We start from the raw sequence: 17,977 nt of genomic DNA, 5'->3' as shown, positions 1-17,977 counted from the left end.
TGCGACTCCACTTTCGAGGAGCTATGAACCTGCACTCCAAGGTCTCTTTGTTCAGCAACACTCCCTAGGACCTTACCATTAAGTGTATAAGTCCTGCTAAGATTTGCTTTCCCAAAATGCAGCACCTCGCACTTATCTGAATTAAACTCCATCTGCACTTCTCAGCCCATTGGCCCATCTGGTCCAGATCCTGCTGTAATCTGAGGTAACCCTCATTGCTGTCCACTACACCTCCAGTTTTGGTGTCATCTGCAAACTTACTAACTGTACCTCTTATAGAGTCATAGTCTGAATCATTTATGTAAATGACAAAAAGTAGAGGACCCAGTAGAGGATTTGTTTCTGGAGCTTCACCTGAAGCCATAAGAGTTGTACAACATGGAAACAGACCCTTTGGTCCACCTTGTCTATCCCAACCATCATAGAATCAAAGATCCCCACAGTGTTGAAACAGGCCATTCAGCCCAACAAGTCCACATCAGCCCTCTGACCAGCATCCCAACCAGACCCATCCCCCTACTCGATCCCTGTAACCTTACATTTCCCTTGGCTAATGCACCTAACCTACACATCCCTGAACACTGTAGGCAATTCAGCATGGCCAATGCACTTAACTTGCACATCTTTCGACTGTGGGAGGAAACTGATGCACTTGGAGGAAAACTATGCCAGATGAACTAAATTAATCCAGTCCTATTGGTCAGCATTTGGCGCATATCCCTCCGATTCATGTACCCTCCAGCTGCCTTTTAAATGTTGTAATTGTACCAGCTTCCACCATGTCCTCTGTCAGCTCATTCTGTACATCCACCACCCTTTGCATGAATAGGTTACCCCTTGGATCCTTTTTAAATGTTTCCCCGTCATTTTAAATCTATGCTCTTTAGCTTTGGACCCCCCTACCCTCGGAAAAAGACCTTTGCTGTTTGAAGTCAGAGCTCCTTCCCCTCTCTCTCTTCCCCCAACCCTGCCCTCTATCCATCTACCGCTCCTATTTCATTGTAATATCACTTCCCTTTCTACTAATCTGTGCACCTTGTTTCCCTCATAATCCTCAATTTTCAAGACAAGTGTGAAAAATCTGGATTCTTTGCGTGTGTGTTTTTTTTAATAACAGGAAGAAAAAGAAGAGTAAAGAAAGTAAAAAAATGCTGCAACAGATCATCTCAAATCAGAAACAGCACATGGTGAGAGAGGAGGCAGGAGAACATAAGCGAGTGGCTGTGGACAAAAGAACTCCAGCGCAGAAGGCGTTTGATAAGATGCAGGAGAAGCGGGTGAGTTGTTGCACCTGACAAGTCAAGGGAAATTTATTGACAGTTCACAGCTCTTCATTGTGTGTCTGTACAACATTAGTGTTTCAGTTCTGAGCCATTTGCGAGAATAAAAAACAGTGGCAGTAGAACAGAAGAAGGAGGAAACCCAGTGGGGCAAGGGAGGTCATTGGGTTGAACATGCATGAAAAAAAGTGGCCATGTCAATTGCGTCAACTTGTTTCCTGAAAGAATTATTTTGTTTCAGGATGTGGATGTTGCTGGTATGGTCAGCATTCTTAATTTCCTTGAACTGAATGGCTTATTTGGATACTTTTGAGGGCAGTTCAGAACCAATCATATTAAAGTTGGTCTGGAATGACATGCTGGCCAGACCAGATTCGAGAGGCAGGTTCCCTTCCTGTGAAGACACTAGTGAACTTGGGACTTTGATGATAGTTCAGTAATTTCAGATTCTGGCTTTATTCATCCCAGATTTATTTATTTCATAGAAATCCGTACAGTGTGGAAGCAGGCTACTCAGTCCATCGAGTCCACACCACTCCGTCCAAAGAGCATCCCACCAAGATGAATAAACTGAATTTAACTTTGATTCACTGACTTTAATTAGATGGATTTAAAAGTCACAGCTGAAGTGAGAGAATGTGAGCACCAAGCTTTGTTGGTCCAAGTCTCTGGATTCCTTGCCTAATTGCAGAACCATTCTGCTTTTGTACCCCTAAAATGGAAAGACGCAAATGTGGAAAAGAGAAACTGGAGCAGTGCTCTGTCACAGAAAGGGAAACATGTTCAGAAGGAGGAAGCTGCAAACTGATGCAATCTGAAATTAACAGAAAAAGCTAGAAGCAGCTAGTAAACTAATTTAAAAGATAAGCCAGAACTGCAGGTGACTGCTGATCCCTCCGTTGGTTCGAACTCCGAGAGAGTACTGTGAGGCCTTCAGCCTGCTGGCTGCACCTGACCCCTATCTCCACTGCCACTTTGTTCCTTACCCTAACAAAGTGACTGATCTAGTTTGTGTTTAAAGCTGCTGCAGTTGGTGCTTGTCATTTCTTGTGTGGTCCCATTTCCTGCTGGTGTTCTGTCTGTTTTGTATGTAAGGGTTGTGTTTTCCTATCTGCAAAGTGTGGAAACTGAATTAAGTATCTGTAATTTCAACAATGAAGTTTCCAGTGTTTAACATAAAGCATTATTTATTCTCACTTACTCAAAACATGATATCACACACACTGTATTTGTAACCTTTGTGAAAGGTGTTCCAAGTTATGGTTAGCTCTGTCTATGGTTTATGATCTCTATCTCCTGAATCACTTTCTTGATTGAAGTGAATTGTTTAACGGTGAAGTGAGGATCTTAGCAGACTGGGAGGTTCATTGTCATTGATTCTTGGTGATGGGATCTCAGGTGGTGAGGGAGTTTCTTCTGTTGGCACCTTCACTTGAAATTGCTAGGTGATATCAAAAGTGAACAGCAGCATGGACCTTTTTAAAAAAATCATTCATGGGAAATGGCTGTTTCCGGTATGTCAGCATTTAATAACTGCCACTAATTGTCCTGGAGAGGGTGGTGGTGAGCTGCCTGGTTGAACTGCTGCAGACATTGGGGTGTAGGGACATGAGAGTCCTGTTAGAAAAGGAATTATAGAGTCATAAGTAACAGTGACAGAACAGCAATGTATTTTCAAATCAAAGATGAAGTGTGAACTTGCAGGTGGTGGAGCCCTGTAGCTGTTACCTCTGTCCTTCTAAGTGATAGAGGTTGTGGGTTTGGACTATGCTGTCAGATGAGCCTAGGTAGGTTTACTGCAGTGCATCTTGTACGTGGTGCCTGAGAGAACAAGAAATGAATTACACGTTGCAAGATTCCTAGCTTTTGATCTCCCTTTGTAGCTGCGAACTGTACGGATATGGATGTTTCACCACCTCTAACCTCATGATGGAGGGACGATCATTGATAAAGCAGCAGAAAATAAGGTAGTATCCTTGGTCCAACCAACAAAGAGCTCTTGTCCCTACCTCTGAGCCAGGAGGCCATGGTTCAGGTCCCTGTGTCAGAGGTGAATTATAACATCTCGAAATGGGTAGATTTTTAAAAAAGGTTTACCCAAGGGAAATCCTGGAATGATATCCTGGAGTTGAGTTACTAATCTCCAACAACTACAGCTATCTTTCCTTATGCAAAATATGACAGTACCCAGTGGAGGGTTTGCTCCCTGATTTGCATTGACTTTGGTTAGAGCTCTTAACGTCACCCTATTTGGTCAAAAGCTGTCTTTCGCTTCACGTCACTAGCACGCTAGCCTCACCTAGAAAGCACAATTCTTTTGCCTACATCTGGACCAAGACTGTAAGGATGTCAGGAACCAAATGACCACGGCAGAACACTAACTAAGTATCAATGGGCTGGTTATTCCTTTATATAGCACTGTTGATGACTTTCTTCATTACTTTGCTGGTAATCAAGAGTAGAGTAATAGGATAGTAATTGGCCATACTTGGATAATATTCCACATTGTTGGTTAGCAGTACTGGCCCCCTGATCATGTGAGTCTGGCAGCATCTATAAAGAGAAAACTTCTTTAATCCATTATGACTCTTCTTCAAAGCCAAGGCATACTGGTCTTCAAATGTTAACTCTGTTTCTGTATCCAAAGTTGATGCCAAACATGCTGTGTTTCGCCAGCATTGTCTGTGTTGTTTCAGATTTCCGGCATTCACAGGATTTTGCTTTTACAAATTCACAGTCCTTTCCAAATGTAGGGTCGTGTGTGTTGCTTCTAAAATACCGTGTTGTTGTTTAATGCTGTGTGAGTATGAGACTGTCTTTATTTTTAATGACCCAGTTGATTTGACAGGTGGGTCTGCCATACAAGGAGCATGGCACAAGGCTAATACTGGTTCAGGAGGAAAGGGAGATCTGATTAAAACATATACAATTTGAATAAGGGCTAGACTAGATGCAGAGAATTTTTTTTTCCCCGGTTAGAACTGGATCACAATTTCAGAATATGGGGTAGACCATGTAGGACTAAGATGAGGAAATATCTCTTTATAGAGTCATAGAGATGTACAGCATGTAAGCAGACCCTTCGGTCCAACTCTTAAATGCCGACCAAATATCCCAACCCTATCTAGTCATTATCTGCCAGCACCCGGCCCACATTCCTCCAAACCCTTCCTACTCATTTACTCAGAGGGTAGTGACCCTGTGGAATTTGCTCCCACAAAAAGACCAACTCATGGAGTGCATTCATTAAAGTCCTTGCTACTTATTTTAACAAGGGGTGTTGGAGAGCAAAGTGGGAATATGGTCTTGAGATAGACACTCAGCCATGATCATATTGAATAGCAGAGCAGGCTCAAAGAGTAGAATGGCCTACGCCTGCTCCTAGTTTTGATAAAATCCCTTCTGAATTGATTAAGGAAAGGGCATTGATTCACATTCATTTGAAATGTTCCTTAGAGTGATTTCAATCCACAAAAGCAGATGTGAGAACCCCAGGCAATCATATTTTCTGGGCTTTTCTGAGCAGTTTTTAAAATGTAAAAGTCTTGGTTCAAATGCAGCATTTGCTAGACCTACTATAAATTGTCAAAAGATAAAACCTGAAAGGGAATGTAATGTTGCCTGTGATCTTAACGAACCTGGTACCGAGCATGTTTGTGATCTGAGGACATAATCAGACTCGATTCTACGAAAAGAACATGCTAGCTGTTGTCTTTTGAACAAAACGTGGCAAGCACCGAAATCGTGTCCATCGACCACGAAGGTCCTGGGCAGCTTGGGACTCCCTAAAAGGGAGGACAATTCAGGAGATCTTGGAACTGTGAAACAAAACTAGAAAAAAATTGGATATGCTCAAAAGACCAGCTAGCATCTGTGAATATTTCATGTGTAAATCCTCAGTTATAACAGGAGTAAATATGGATGAATGACATTTGAAAAGGAGGAAAACAGTCCCTTTCCTTCTGCCTTGCGCGTGTGCTCACATATAAAATGTTTAACGGGGAACAAGAAAACATTAGATGGCAGAACGATGATGGGCAAAGTGCAAACACCATATCTGCAGTTTCATTGTCTTCTGTTGTCCTCTAAAATACTTTCTGTCTTCCTACCGCATCCTGTCCTTTCTCTCTGCCACCTGTAATGAGAGCATTCACTCTTTGAGAGAAGATGGGCAATGATCTTACTGCATCATCGACAATTTGAAATGGATTTTACAGGTGGATGTTGAGAAGATGTTTCCCTTTTGGGAGAGACTGGAACTATGACACAAATAAAATGAGGGACCTGCAATTTAAGATCTGATAAAGGGTTTTTTTTTTCCTCTTGGAAGCTCATGAACTCACGAGCTCTTTGGGACTCACTTCCCCAGACAGCATTACAACTGGGTCATTGAATATTTTAGAACAGAGATTCTTGACGCATGGGAGAATCAAATGTCATCAAAGCTGGATAGGAAGCGGTTTTGAGGCCAGATCAGCCATGGTCATATTCAATGCTTTGTATCTTAGCATCATGGCTGATCTTCTGTTTCAACTCCACCCTCCCACACCATCTCTTTACTCCTTAGTTTTATTTTGATATAAGAGGAGTTGTCAGCTGCAGACATGAATATATTCAAAGAGTGAACATTCATAGTTAACTGAGATAGAGAATTCCAAAGATTCACAATCGTCCAAGTGAAGAAATTGCAAAATAATCAGCCCTTCAGTCACTGACTATGACCCTCTGTTCTAGATTCCCAGCCAGGGAAACATTTTCTCAACGTCTAAGAATTTTGTATGTTTCAAGTAGATCGCCACTGTCTATTAAACACCTGAGAACAAAGGCCTAATCCTATATACCCCATGAAACACCTTAAGACATGTTAAAAATGTTATTTAGTTTGGGAATATGCTGAGCATCGACTGCTTGGACTGAAGGGTCTGTTTCTGTGCTGTATGACTTTGTATAAATATGAGGATAAAGGGGTCTTGCTAAAGTTACAGTAGGTCTTCGATTAGACCGGTCTGTCTATAGATTTGCTCTCCTTACTGAAGGCAGTTTGGTTGCTTAGCTCAATGAGTACAGTCCTGTTCACTCATTTCCTGCTTTTGTATTTTTCGCAGCAAATTGAAAGGATTCTGAAGAAAGCATCAAAAACTCACAAACAGAGTGTGGAGGTAAGATGTTAAGGTTTTTTCATCTTTAATGTAAATGTTTTATTGATATTTCAAATACTGAAATTCATATTACCTTCGAGATTTTTGCAGAATGCTTACAAATAGTCAATTTTTGTTTCGCCTAAAAATCTCCAAAAGAGAAGCCATTTCTAAGTTTTGAAATGGAAAATGAAACAGCCAAAGTAATACAAGTAAGAATAGGAGAACATCAAGGTAATAGTGTTACCAGCGTTAAAATACATACTATTTGAGACCAAAATTGGACATAAATTGGACCAAGACCAAAGTAATAGATTGCAAAATGCTAGTTTGGAAGGAATGACAAAACAATAAAGTGGGAAATAAATTGACAGGAGAGCTTTAGGAGAATGTATTAAAGACACTTCTTCAAATGAGAAAAATAAAGATGTGTAAAAATATTCTCCAAGCACGTTGCCTAATGAAAAGTCAGGATTAGAGTCTGACCGTCAAGAAACATGTGGAAAACTCACAGATATTGAGTGAACTGCATTGCCTTACTGTTTACCAGGAAGACTAACATAATGGATCTGCTGTTGAAGAGGAGATCGAAGTAGACGCGTGTAAGATAAATGAGAAATGGATCAAATTTAAGCAAGGATCCAGATATATTACGTCCAGGCAACATATTAAAAGTAGTTAGGGAAGAGATAATGGGGATACTGTTTTATGTTTATCTACACTAATTAATTATAAAAGGGAATAATGCCACCCAGAGGACCGACAAACAGATAATTTGATTCCTGCATTTAATCAGAATCACGGAATTCCTATAGTGCGGAAGCAGGCCATTTGGCACAATGTGTCCACCCCAACCCTCTGAGGAGCATCTCACCTAGACCGACCCCTCCCACCACCACGCCCCCAACTTCCCCTACCCCCTACCCCTACCCTAAATCCTATTTTTCCCATGGCTAATCCACCCAGCCATGCACATCCCTGGATACTATGAGCAACTTAGCATGGCCAGTTTACTTGACCAATCCAGCTAACATCTTTGGACAGTGGGAGGAAACCAGAGCACCTGGTGGAGACCCAGGCTGTCACAGACCGAATGTGCAAACTCCACGCAGACATTTGCCTGAGGGTGGAATGGGACCCAGTTCCTGATGCTGTGAGGCATCAGTGCTAACTTGAGTCACTGTGCAACCCTAGAAGGTAGAACAAGTCCAGGGAACTGCAGACTGATGTGCTTAATGCTGGTGGTGGGAAGGATAATGGAACCTTACCCAAAGATTAAATAGAAAAACACCGAGAAACTTAAATTATTAAACAATAGTTCATGTGGATTGCAAAAGGCAAGGACATGAATGACCAAGCTTTGTGAATTTTATAAAGAAAGAACGGAAATAAGAGACAAATGTGATGTAGCGGCTGTGTTCTTTAATTTTTCGGTAAGGTATCATACAGTAAACTCATGACCTGTAATTGCTGTGACTTATTGTGTATGTAGCAGAATGGACAGCAGTCTGGATATAAAACAGTAGTAAAGTGAGAGGTATCTGCAAAGTAGTATTCCACAGATTCTGGGATGACTCTCTACCATTTATACGAATGATTTGGATTAGGGAATAGAGTGCATTTTCAAAATATCTAGGTGCTAAATTTGGCTTGTGATTAATACCAAGGAAGACTGACAAATTACACAACTACATGAATAAACCTGTAGAACGGGCATACATTTGTTAAATCAATTTCTGAATAGTGTGTGAGCTGATGCATTTTTATAAGGATATGGAATTCCTATTGCTGCGAAAAAAATCGAACTGAAATAAAGCAGCAAAGGGGGATCTATGTGTAGAGACAAACAAATCACCATAAGTAATAGCACAGGTTAATAGCCCAACACATCAACTTCTTTCTGTCTCTCTGTTGGCATCCTGTGTATGGCTCAGTGAAATATTTATTGCTGACCCTTTCTGGGCCACAAACCCAACCAGCTCATTCGCTTTCCATGAGAACTTTCCCATGTAGTGATTCCACTAAGTGCGAACCTTTTCCACCTCATTTCCATCTGTCTCACCCTTCTTAATGTTGAAGCTTAAATATAATAGCAACCTGCTTCTTCATTTTCAAACCAGGTTTAATGAAGGCGAATTTTGAGGTGTCGGTTGGCAAAATGCCCAATGAGGTTTTGCTTGGCCTAGGGCCTCAGGGCCTCAGTGTAGCAAAGCTCCAGCACTGGGGCCACTGTACAAATGTCTTATTGATATGTGGAGAAACACAAACAATACATATCACTGGGGAGTGTCACCGCTTAGAGACTAATCACCCAAACTCAGCAGGTAAGGAAATTGTTCCTTGGATTTGGGGATTTGCACTCATTTTATCAGTAAAAATGCTGATCCTGTGGTCTCTATCACCAATCAGTTATTGGCCTGTTATCAACTTTTTTTCATGAGTGCTGCCTGATCTGATGTGTATTTCCAGCCTGTGCTGATTTCATTTCCGATCTCCAGCATCCACGATGTTTGCTTTTGAGTTGAAATGGTATGCAAGCTCCTGTGGGTGACTTGTATTGACTCCAAGTTAAACAACACCCAAGTCTTAAAATTCTGATTTGTGTTTTCAAGTCCTACTATGGGGTTGATGCTGTCAATATTTAACTCCTCCATCCCCAGAATCCACTGTAATGTATTCATTCTGGTTTCTCAAGCATCGACGGCTTCAAATGTTGCACCAAAACAGGCTGTGCATTCGGTTATCAACGGATGAAGTTCTGGAACGGTTTCCATAAACCTCTCCACTTCTCTTTCCTCCTTTTTAGGCCCTCCTTGAAACCTACCTGTTGACTGAGATCATCTGCCCTAATTCTTCCTCATGTGGCTTGGTGCCAGATTTTTATTTTAATAATCCTATGAAGCACCTTGAGACATTTTAATGTTTTAATGTTTTCCAGGCAAATGTGAGGTGATGCATTTTGGGAAGTCTAATTCTAGAGCAAACTATACTGTAAATGGAAGAGCCTTGGGAAAAGTTGAAGAGCAGAGAGATCTGGGATTTCAGGTCCATTGTACCCTGAAGTGGCTGCACAGGTGGATAGAGTGGTCAAGAAGGCATATAGTATGCTTGCCTTCATCGGACAAGGTATTGAGTGTAAGAGCTGGCAGGTCATGATAAAATTGTGCACATTTGGTTCGGCCACATTTAGAATACTCGTATGGTTCTGGTCGCCACATTACCAAAAAGATGTGGACACTTTGGAGAGGGTGCAGAGAAGGTTTACGAGAATGTTGTTTGGTATGGAAGGTGCTAGTTATGAAGAGAGGTTGAGTAGGTTGGGTTTGTTTTCATTAGAAAAAAGGTTATGGCGGGGGACCTGATCGTGGTTTACAAAATCATGAAGGGTATAGACAGGGTAAACAGAGATAAGCTTTTTCCCAGGGTGAGGGATTCAATAACGCGGTCATGTGTTCAAGGTGACAGGTGAAAAGTTTAAGGGGATACAGGCGGAAAGTACATTATACAGAGGGTGGTAGGTGCTGGAATGCATTGCCAGCAGAGTTAGTAGAGGCAGGCACAGTAGATTCATTTATGATGCGTTTGGACAGATGCATGAGTAGGTGGGGAGCAGAGAGATACAAATGCTTAGGAATTGGGCAATAGGTTTAGACAGTGGATTTGGATCAGCTCAGACTTGGAGGGCCGAAGGGCCTGTTCCTGGGCTGTAAATTTTCTTTGTTCTTTCAAGATGTTGTCAAATACAAGAGTAAAGGGGTCTTGCTAAGGTTATGTAGGTCTTTGATTAGACTGGGGCTGACAATGTGTTGCTGGAAAAGCGCAGCAGGTCAGGCAGCATCCAAGGAGCAGGAGAATCGACGTTTCGGGCATGAGCCCTTCTTCAGCCCTTCCTGAAGAAGGGCTTATGTCTGAAATGTCTATTCTCCTGCTCCTTGGATGCTGCCTGACCTGCTGCACTTTTCCAGCAACACATTTTCAGCTCAGCTCTCCAGCATCTGCAGTCCTCACTTTCTCCTTTTGATTAGACTGGACCTGTATACAGTTTTGGTATACTTACTAAAGGCAATATTAATCAAAGAAAACATTCAAGACCAATATTGACTTTTTGAATACAAAGGGAATATTGGTAAATGAAGGGTTAACAGCAAGTGTTAGTGAATGGCTTGAGGGAGCCAAAGGATATCTAGCATTGTGTTTCTGTTTGATAAGATGAACTGAGAATGCTTCCAATTAAGACCATAAAACATAGGAGTGGAAGTAAGGCCATTCGGCTCATCGAGTCCACTCCGCCATTCAATCATGGCTGATGGGCATTTCAACTCCACTTACCCGCATTCTCCCCGTAGCCCTTAATTCCTTGTGATATCAAGAATTTATCAATCTCTGCCTTGAAGACATTTAGCGTCCCGGCCTCCACTGCACTCTGCGGCAATGAATTCCACAGGCCCACCACACTCTGGCTGAAGAAATGTCTCCGCATTTCTGTTCTGAATTTACCCCCTCTAATTCTAAGGCTGTGTCCACGGGTCCTAGTCTCCTCGCCTAACGGAAACAATTTCCTAGCGTCCACCCTTTCCAAGCCATGTATTGTTTGGTAGTTCAAAGTCCTATAATTTACCTTAGTGACTAACAAGTAAATTCAAGAAAGGTTCTTCACCCAGAGAATGGTGAGAATGTGTAACGTGCTGCTGCAGGAACAGCTGAGCTGGAAGAGCATACATACATTTATGTTGCCTCTCGACAAGCACAAGGGAGAAAAAATAGGAGCAGCATTCCCTCTGAATTGCAGTTGCACAGAGGTACCACACACCAATCAGCGTGCTGACAGATTGACTTCCAATTCCAGACATTACTGCTGCAAAGAAACCTCAGAAATCTGTATAACAAGGAAATAAATTTGGAGGATGGGGGTGATGATGTTGAAGAGAAGAGGCTGATAGGATGAGGTGAGGTGAAGGTGACAGGGAAGAAACCTTCTCTGGTTCTTTCCCTGAGATCGTTCAATTGCCAGAAATACAATTCTTACAATCAGTCCATTGAAGGTTTAGCACATTTATTTAAACAAGGATGGGGGTGATGATGTTGAAGAGAAGAGGCTGATAGGATGAGGTGAGGTGAAGGTGACAGGGAAAAAACATGTATAGATCAGAAACCAGTTGATCCAATTGGCCTAGGTCTGTCCTCCCGTCCATGCAGGGCTCCAAACAGTCCTTCCAGGTGAGATCTGCATCTCCTCCAACCTAGTCTACTGCTTCCGGTGTTCCTAATGTTGTCTTCTCCACATCGGTGAGACCCAATGTAGACTAGGTGTCTGTTTTGCTGAAAATGTGTTGCTGGAAAAGCGCAACAGGTCAGGCAGCATCCAGGGAACAGGAGAATCGACGTTTCGGGCATAAGCCCTTCTTTAGGTGTCTGTTTTGCCAAGCATCTTCATCTGGCCTGAAAGGGCCACCTGATCTCCCGGTCATCGCCCATTTCAATTCCCCTTCCCACTCCTATCTGACATATCCATCCTTGGCTTCCTCCATTGCCACTGTGAATCAGACCACAAATTGGAGGAACAACACCTTGTTTTCTGCCTGGGCAGCCTACAGCCTGGAGGTCTCAATATTGAATTCTCCAATTTCAAATAACCTTCCCACCCATCCCCTGGCTCTCTTTCCACCCCCGCCACCTCCCTTCCATCTTCTGACTGACCCTTCCCTTCCAGCTACCAACCAGATTCATCCCTCCCATCAACCAACCAGGTCATGCCTGTCGAAGCCTCCCTGAGAACTTCAATGGGTACTGGAGTCTACTCAACCTTCTCTGGTTCTTTCCCTGAGATCGTTCAATTGCCAGAAATAAAATTCTTACAATCAGTCCATTGAAGGTTTAGCACATTTATTTAAACATTTACTACAGTGTCACGGTTACAGATTATCAATACACTAAGCCCTAGTCGAAGTAGAGGTTCTAAAACCTCAGCAGAGTAGCGGTACCAGCACTTACCAACCTCGTGCTCTCTGAGACTATTCCAAAAATGGCGCACTCAATCTTTTGTATTTATATGATTTTTGTCCACTAAACATGTCAATCAAACTCATGCTGACGAACACAATGTCCTCCCCACATTCCTGCTGTGATGAACCTGTTAGTCTTTTGATTACATTACTAGAATAGCGATGACGAAACTGCCCTTGTACTGACTTGGGTGATGACATTATGTGTTAATACCCTCTAAGGTTTGGTCACATACTCATTACCTCATGTCCTTGCTTAAATCTGATCACTGACTTTTTTTATGTCTTAAACGCATTCCTCATTGTTTTCCACCACAACACACATGATTGGTCAAACCCCTATTGTCATTCCTTGTATGTACTTGAAGTGATCTGTCAAAGGCTTTTGCTCCTCCTTAATGACTAATTGTTAAGTTTCATAGCTGCCTAAATTTGTTCTTGTACAGAGCTGGACTTCTTGCTTTTCCCAGCGAAGTTGTCTTTCTTAATACTTTTTCCTTTTGCTTTATTTCTAACATTCTTTGAGTTCTTTAATTTTATACTTTCCCTTCGTGTCCTTCCTCATACCCACCATTTGTGGTCACCTATCACTACCTCACCATTCTGCTCCCCCACCGCCCTCCCTTATCTGTCGCTCCCTCTGCCCCCATATTCAGTCCTGAAGAAGGGTTAAATGCAAACTGTTGACTTCACCTCCTGATGCTGCCTTCTCCAGCCTCCTGTTTGTCTACTTAGATCTGTCTTGTAGACACTGTGTAATCTCCTATCAGATCCTTTATTGGTCAGAGTATTGAGTACAGGAGTTGGCTGAGGGGTGACCTTATAGAGGTTTACAAAATCATGAGGGGCATGGATAGGATAAATAGACAAGTCTTTTCCCTGGGGTCGGGGAGCCCAGAACTAGGGGGCATAGGTTTAGGGCGAGAGGAGAAAGATATAAAAGAGACCTAAGGGGCAACGTTTTCACGCAGAGGGTGGTAGGTGTATGGAATGAGCTGCCAGAGGATGTGGTGGAGGCTGGTACAATTGCAACTTTTAAAAGGCATCTGGATGGGTATATGAATGGGAAGGGCTTGGAGGGATATGGGCCAGGTGCTGGCAGGTGGGACTAGATTGGGTTGGGATATCTGGTCGGCGTGGACGGATTGGACTGAAGGATCTGTTTCTGTGCTGTACATCTCTATGACCATGATGTTATGGGGTTCTCTGCAATTGTTGTAGTGTCTGTTTTCTACCCCTGCATGGCGCTGTATCGCTGGAAAGAGTTGGAATAAGGCTGGTACAGTTGGTAGTTAGAGCCCCATGCTGTGGTGTGGCTGTGACAGTACACTTCTGAGCTGTTCTACATCATCTGACATTTCCCTTGCACATGTGGCTAAACCAAACACTCAGCTGTATTTAACAGACAGTCCCTAAGAAACTAAAAGGAAATGACCTGCTGCTTCATGTAATGTATGACCATCTGCTGTGACTTCTCCCTCTGTTGTGCAGTCTCTGGAGCGGGGAAATAAATAACAATCTGGATTATTTAGAACCTGTTCTTAAACTGATGAGACGTACATGTTTGTCAGAGAAGTTCAAGAGGATTTAACATTTTGTGCATGGTCAGGTGACGAAGGAGCTTGTGATTTCAAATAAACCTGTTGGACTATTACCTGGTGTCGTGTGACTTCTGACTTTATTAAAGTATTCATCACCTGAAACCATCTCCTGTGATTTTTGAGTACCTGTGAATGGGGAGGTCTCGAGGTTGGTCTATGAATGCTTGAGTATGTCTCCCAACATCAGGCGTTTGATATGAGGTTATTGTATTTTAGTCTAACTAATATCTGAGAATCTACAGTAAACTCTGTGTTATCCTACATTGTACTGACCAGAATGAATGCTTAACAGAAATTTCCAATGTCTCCCAATTCCTTCCAACTTCAATTTTATTCTCCCCTTTTAGTAAAAAGCCATCTGGAAACTCAGTTGCCCCCAGGTTACTGCTTGGAACACTTGTCAGTGAAATTGACATTTGGATTTTGTTATTTTCTAAAGTTGATCTGGAGGTACATAATAAAGACTCAAATCTCTAGTGTGCAGTATCCATTTTCAGTGGAAGTTTCTCATCCCTGGGCATGCTGTCCTGATATAACATGCATTTTATAATTTATTGATGAAAATATATTCAATCGCTGTACAGTTAAATCTATTCAGAGTAGAGCTGATTTTCACTCTAAACAAGTTAAAGTTTCCATTTAGGTTGGTGTTCAGTTACAATGGTTTGTTTACTTCTGGTTTTATAGTAATCCCCTACAGTCCCTCCCCACCCCGACTTGGAAATAGAAGAGCAGCTTCACACTAACTAACAATCTTAACTAGTTAACCATAACCAGCCACTTGCTGAACATGCTGGTTAACGCAACTGTTCCTATCATTTTAAAATGACTGTAATTAAAAGTAGGCGAAGGTGAGGACTGCAGATGCTGGAGATCAGAGTAGAGAGTGTGGGGTGTAAATGCACAGCGGGTCAGGCAGCATCCGAGGAGCAGGAGAATTGATGGTTTGAATTCCTGATGAAGGGCCTTTGCCCGAAATGTCGTCTCTCCTGCTCCTGTAAATAAAAGTAGTTTATTTGAAGGCAAATGCAGAATTTTGAATTAACTAGTGTTTGAAGATTTCATTCTTGAGATATGGGAGTTGGTGATGAGGTCACCCATTCTTAATTGTCCCTGCAAAGTGCTTGATTGGCTTCTATCTGGAACTGTCAGTGTGTGGGGTGAAGCTAATCGCATAATGCTGTTAGGGATGGTTCTCCAGGGTTTTGACCCAATAACAGTGAAAGAAAGGCCAATGCATCTCAAGGATAGTCAGTTGACTTGGTGACAAATTTTGAGGCAGTTGTTGAAACTAGTTTAAGTAGAATCACAGACTCCCAGGAGTGTTAACAACGCAGAAGGAGGCATTTTTGCACATTGTATCTGCACCGTAAATGCCAAAACATTAGCCAAGAGAATGGCTGCTGGTATTTTATTTTTGAAAAAACCAAGTAAAATTTTTCTTCAGCTCCATCCCAAATTGTACCTTCCCTTTTGCCTAAAAGGAAATTTCAGCTGAGCATCACTTTGAACAATTGTCCTTTATGACAACTGATTGCTTTTGCTTTCCATTTTAATCTTTGAGTAAGTAGTTTGCGGATGGCAATTAGCTCAGTGCAGAGTTGTCTTGATGGTATCTGTGCACATGCACTGCATTTCTGTTGTATTGTTAAGGATGAGGAGAGAACATAGTGTTTTGGATGAAGAGGAGTGTGTATTGCAGTTTGATCTTCAATGAGCTGCCAGAGGAAGTGGTGGAGGCTGGTACAATTACAATATTTAAAAGGCATCTGGATGGGTATATGAATAGGAAGGGTTCAGAGGGATATGGGGCAAATGCTGGAAAATGGAACTCGATTAATTTAGGATATCTGTCCGCATGGATGAATTGGACTGAAGGGTCTGTTTCCACGCTGTCCAAAGATGTGCCATGCTAAATTGTCCACAGTGTTCAGGGATTTTGTAGGTTGGGTGCATTAGTCGGGTAAAATATAGGGGAATCGGTCTGGGTATGTTACTCTTCAGAGGGTCGGTGTGGACTTGTTGGGCCGAAGGGCCTGTTTTCACACTATAGGGATTCTATGATGATCTCTACAACTCTATGACTCTTGGGTTTTGGGTCTGGATGGGATGTGAGGGTGAGTCTGCTTGGCATCTACTGCCTGCATGAGTCCAAAAAGCTGGTCAAAACCAGCTCAGTTCCGAGTCATGGGTTGATTGAGAGTCTGGCTCTGTCTAGAAGCAGGGGTGCCCTTTTGAAGACTCTTGTATATTCCAGATTTACTTCCTTTAGCATCCCCTCCACCAGCACTGCCATCCACTGTCCCTGAATCTCCACGTCATACCCCAGCACAGCCAGACTGAGTGGCTCCTCTGGGCACCAGTTAGTTTGTTTTGTTATCCAAAACACTCATTTGTCACTTTGCTTTTCTTGCAGGAGTTTAACCGACATCTGGATACGCTCACAGAACATTATGATATTCCCAAAGTCAGCTGGACGAAATGAGATGAAGAAAGCTTTTGGGCATCTTTTTATTGGGATTTCTGTTTGTTTTCTGAACTCATTTATCTGCAGTAAATTAAAATGGATTTGCTGTCTGTATCAGTTGGTCTGTGAGGAAGAGACCTGAGCCGTTGCAGATTAATCTCTCATTAGACAGTTTAACAGTTAGTAAATATAATGTTTCTGTTGACCTGATTCTTGTGGTTACATATTCTCTAACTTTAGAACAGTTTGCAATGCTGTGAAAAAAACAATAGCTGATCATGTGACTTTGAGTGGGGAGTCAACTATTCTGTGGCAGAATTGCTTTATTTCTCTCTAATTTTTGTATGTCTTCCTGCAGTAATGTATCACAACATTCAGATCTAAAGCTAACCAGCTTGCTGATCCTTGCATAAATGCTGGGTATAGTTTTTTTTGTTTTAAACACATAATCCCTTCCAAACATAGCCAACATTGAATTAGTTTTGAATTTGTTTTTGAGTATGACTGAAAGGAAACTCATGGGCAGAGGGAGGGAAGTGGTGATAGTTGAATTTCTGGGATGCCACAGAAATTTTATAAAGGAGCTGATTGATGTACCTTCTATTGTTGGGAGTCTGACCAAAGTTGATGCCATTCTATAACATCATTGGACTGTCAGCTGTACCTTATAGATATGTGAAGGAATGTAATTCAATCAGTTGAGCTCTTGCCCTGTGGCTGAGCCAGATTCATTGGTTGCTGTTCATTAGGGTGCCTTCCTCCTGATGTTCAAAATCTGGCCAAATAAAACTCTTAACATTCACTCCTGCCTTAGAAAAATATTTGTACTTTATGTAAAGCACTGATAATTTCCAGGAAAAGATTTTGCACACACATCTGTCCTTTAGCACACTCTGATATCTAGCTCTTTATGATACTTTTTTAAGGTTGGGCAGTGAGGATGAGGAGTGGTTTGACATGATCAAAACAGGAGCTGAAAAATGTGGCGCTGGGAAAGCACAGCAGGTCAGGCACCAGCCAAGGAGCAGGAGAGTCGACGTTTCGAGCATAAGCCCTTCATCAGGAATGAGTGCCTGCATATCAGAATGGAACATGAGGGGATATGGTTTGATCATGTGAATGTAGAGTGCTGCCAGCTCCTCAAGCAGTTATTCCTGCTCACTGTCAAGAGACCTTATCTTAAACCAATGATGTGTGCACGCAAAGTAACACACCACCTAAAACCATTGACTTTAGAACCCTTGGAAAATTCTGCCTATAAGTTATCATTTGAAAGAAAGAACCTGCTTTTATGTAGTCTGAGGTGTTCCCAAATCAGCTGCTGTTGTGAAATCAGATCCCACAAAAAAAACCATGAAATATATGATATCATCTCCTTCCCACAATGAAGTCTGGATGGACCATCCAATATCAGACAGAGAACAGAAAATGACTGACAAACCTGGCCTTATAGGGATATAACTGCTAGACTGGATCTGTGACAGGTGAT

General features: G+C 42.1%; 1 protein-coding gene across 1 annotated transcript in view; it reads left to right on the top strand.

The window, feature by feature from the left end:
* The window catches only part of fam32a (family with sequence similarity 32 member A), a 24,671-nt gene extending 7,381 nt beyond the window's left edge, over positions 1-17,290 (top strand). The window contains exons 4-6 of the mRNA XM_043721589.1: positions 1,118-1,277; positions 6,386-6,439; positions 16,438-17,290. Of these exons, the coding sequence (XP_043577524.1) occupies positions 1,118-1,277; positions 6,386-6,439; positions 16,438-16,506 (283 nt within the window). The 3' untranslated portion in view covers positions 16,507-17,290. The remainder of the gene's footprint in view (positions 1-1,117; positions 1,278-6,385; positions 6,440-16,437) is intronic.
* Positions 17,291-17,977: the final 687 nt, after the last annotated feature.

The sequence above is a fragment of the Chiloscyllium plagiosum genome, chromosome 31 (genome assembly GCF_004010195.1).
Source record: "Chiloscyllium plagiosum isolate BGI_BamShark_2017 chromosome 31, ASM401019v2, whole genome shotgun sequence".
NCBI classification, from domain to species: Eukaryota; Metazoa; Chordata; class Chondrichthyes; order Orectolobiformes; family Hemiscylliidae; genus Chiloscyllium; species Chiloscyllium plagiosum.
Note: the sequence above shows the minus strand (reverse complement) of the source record. Positions and strands in the feature narration are given on the sequence as shown.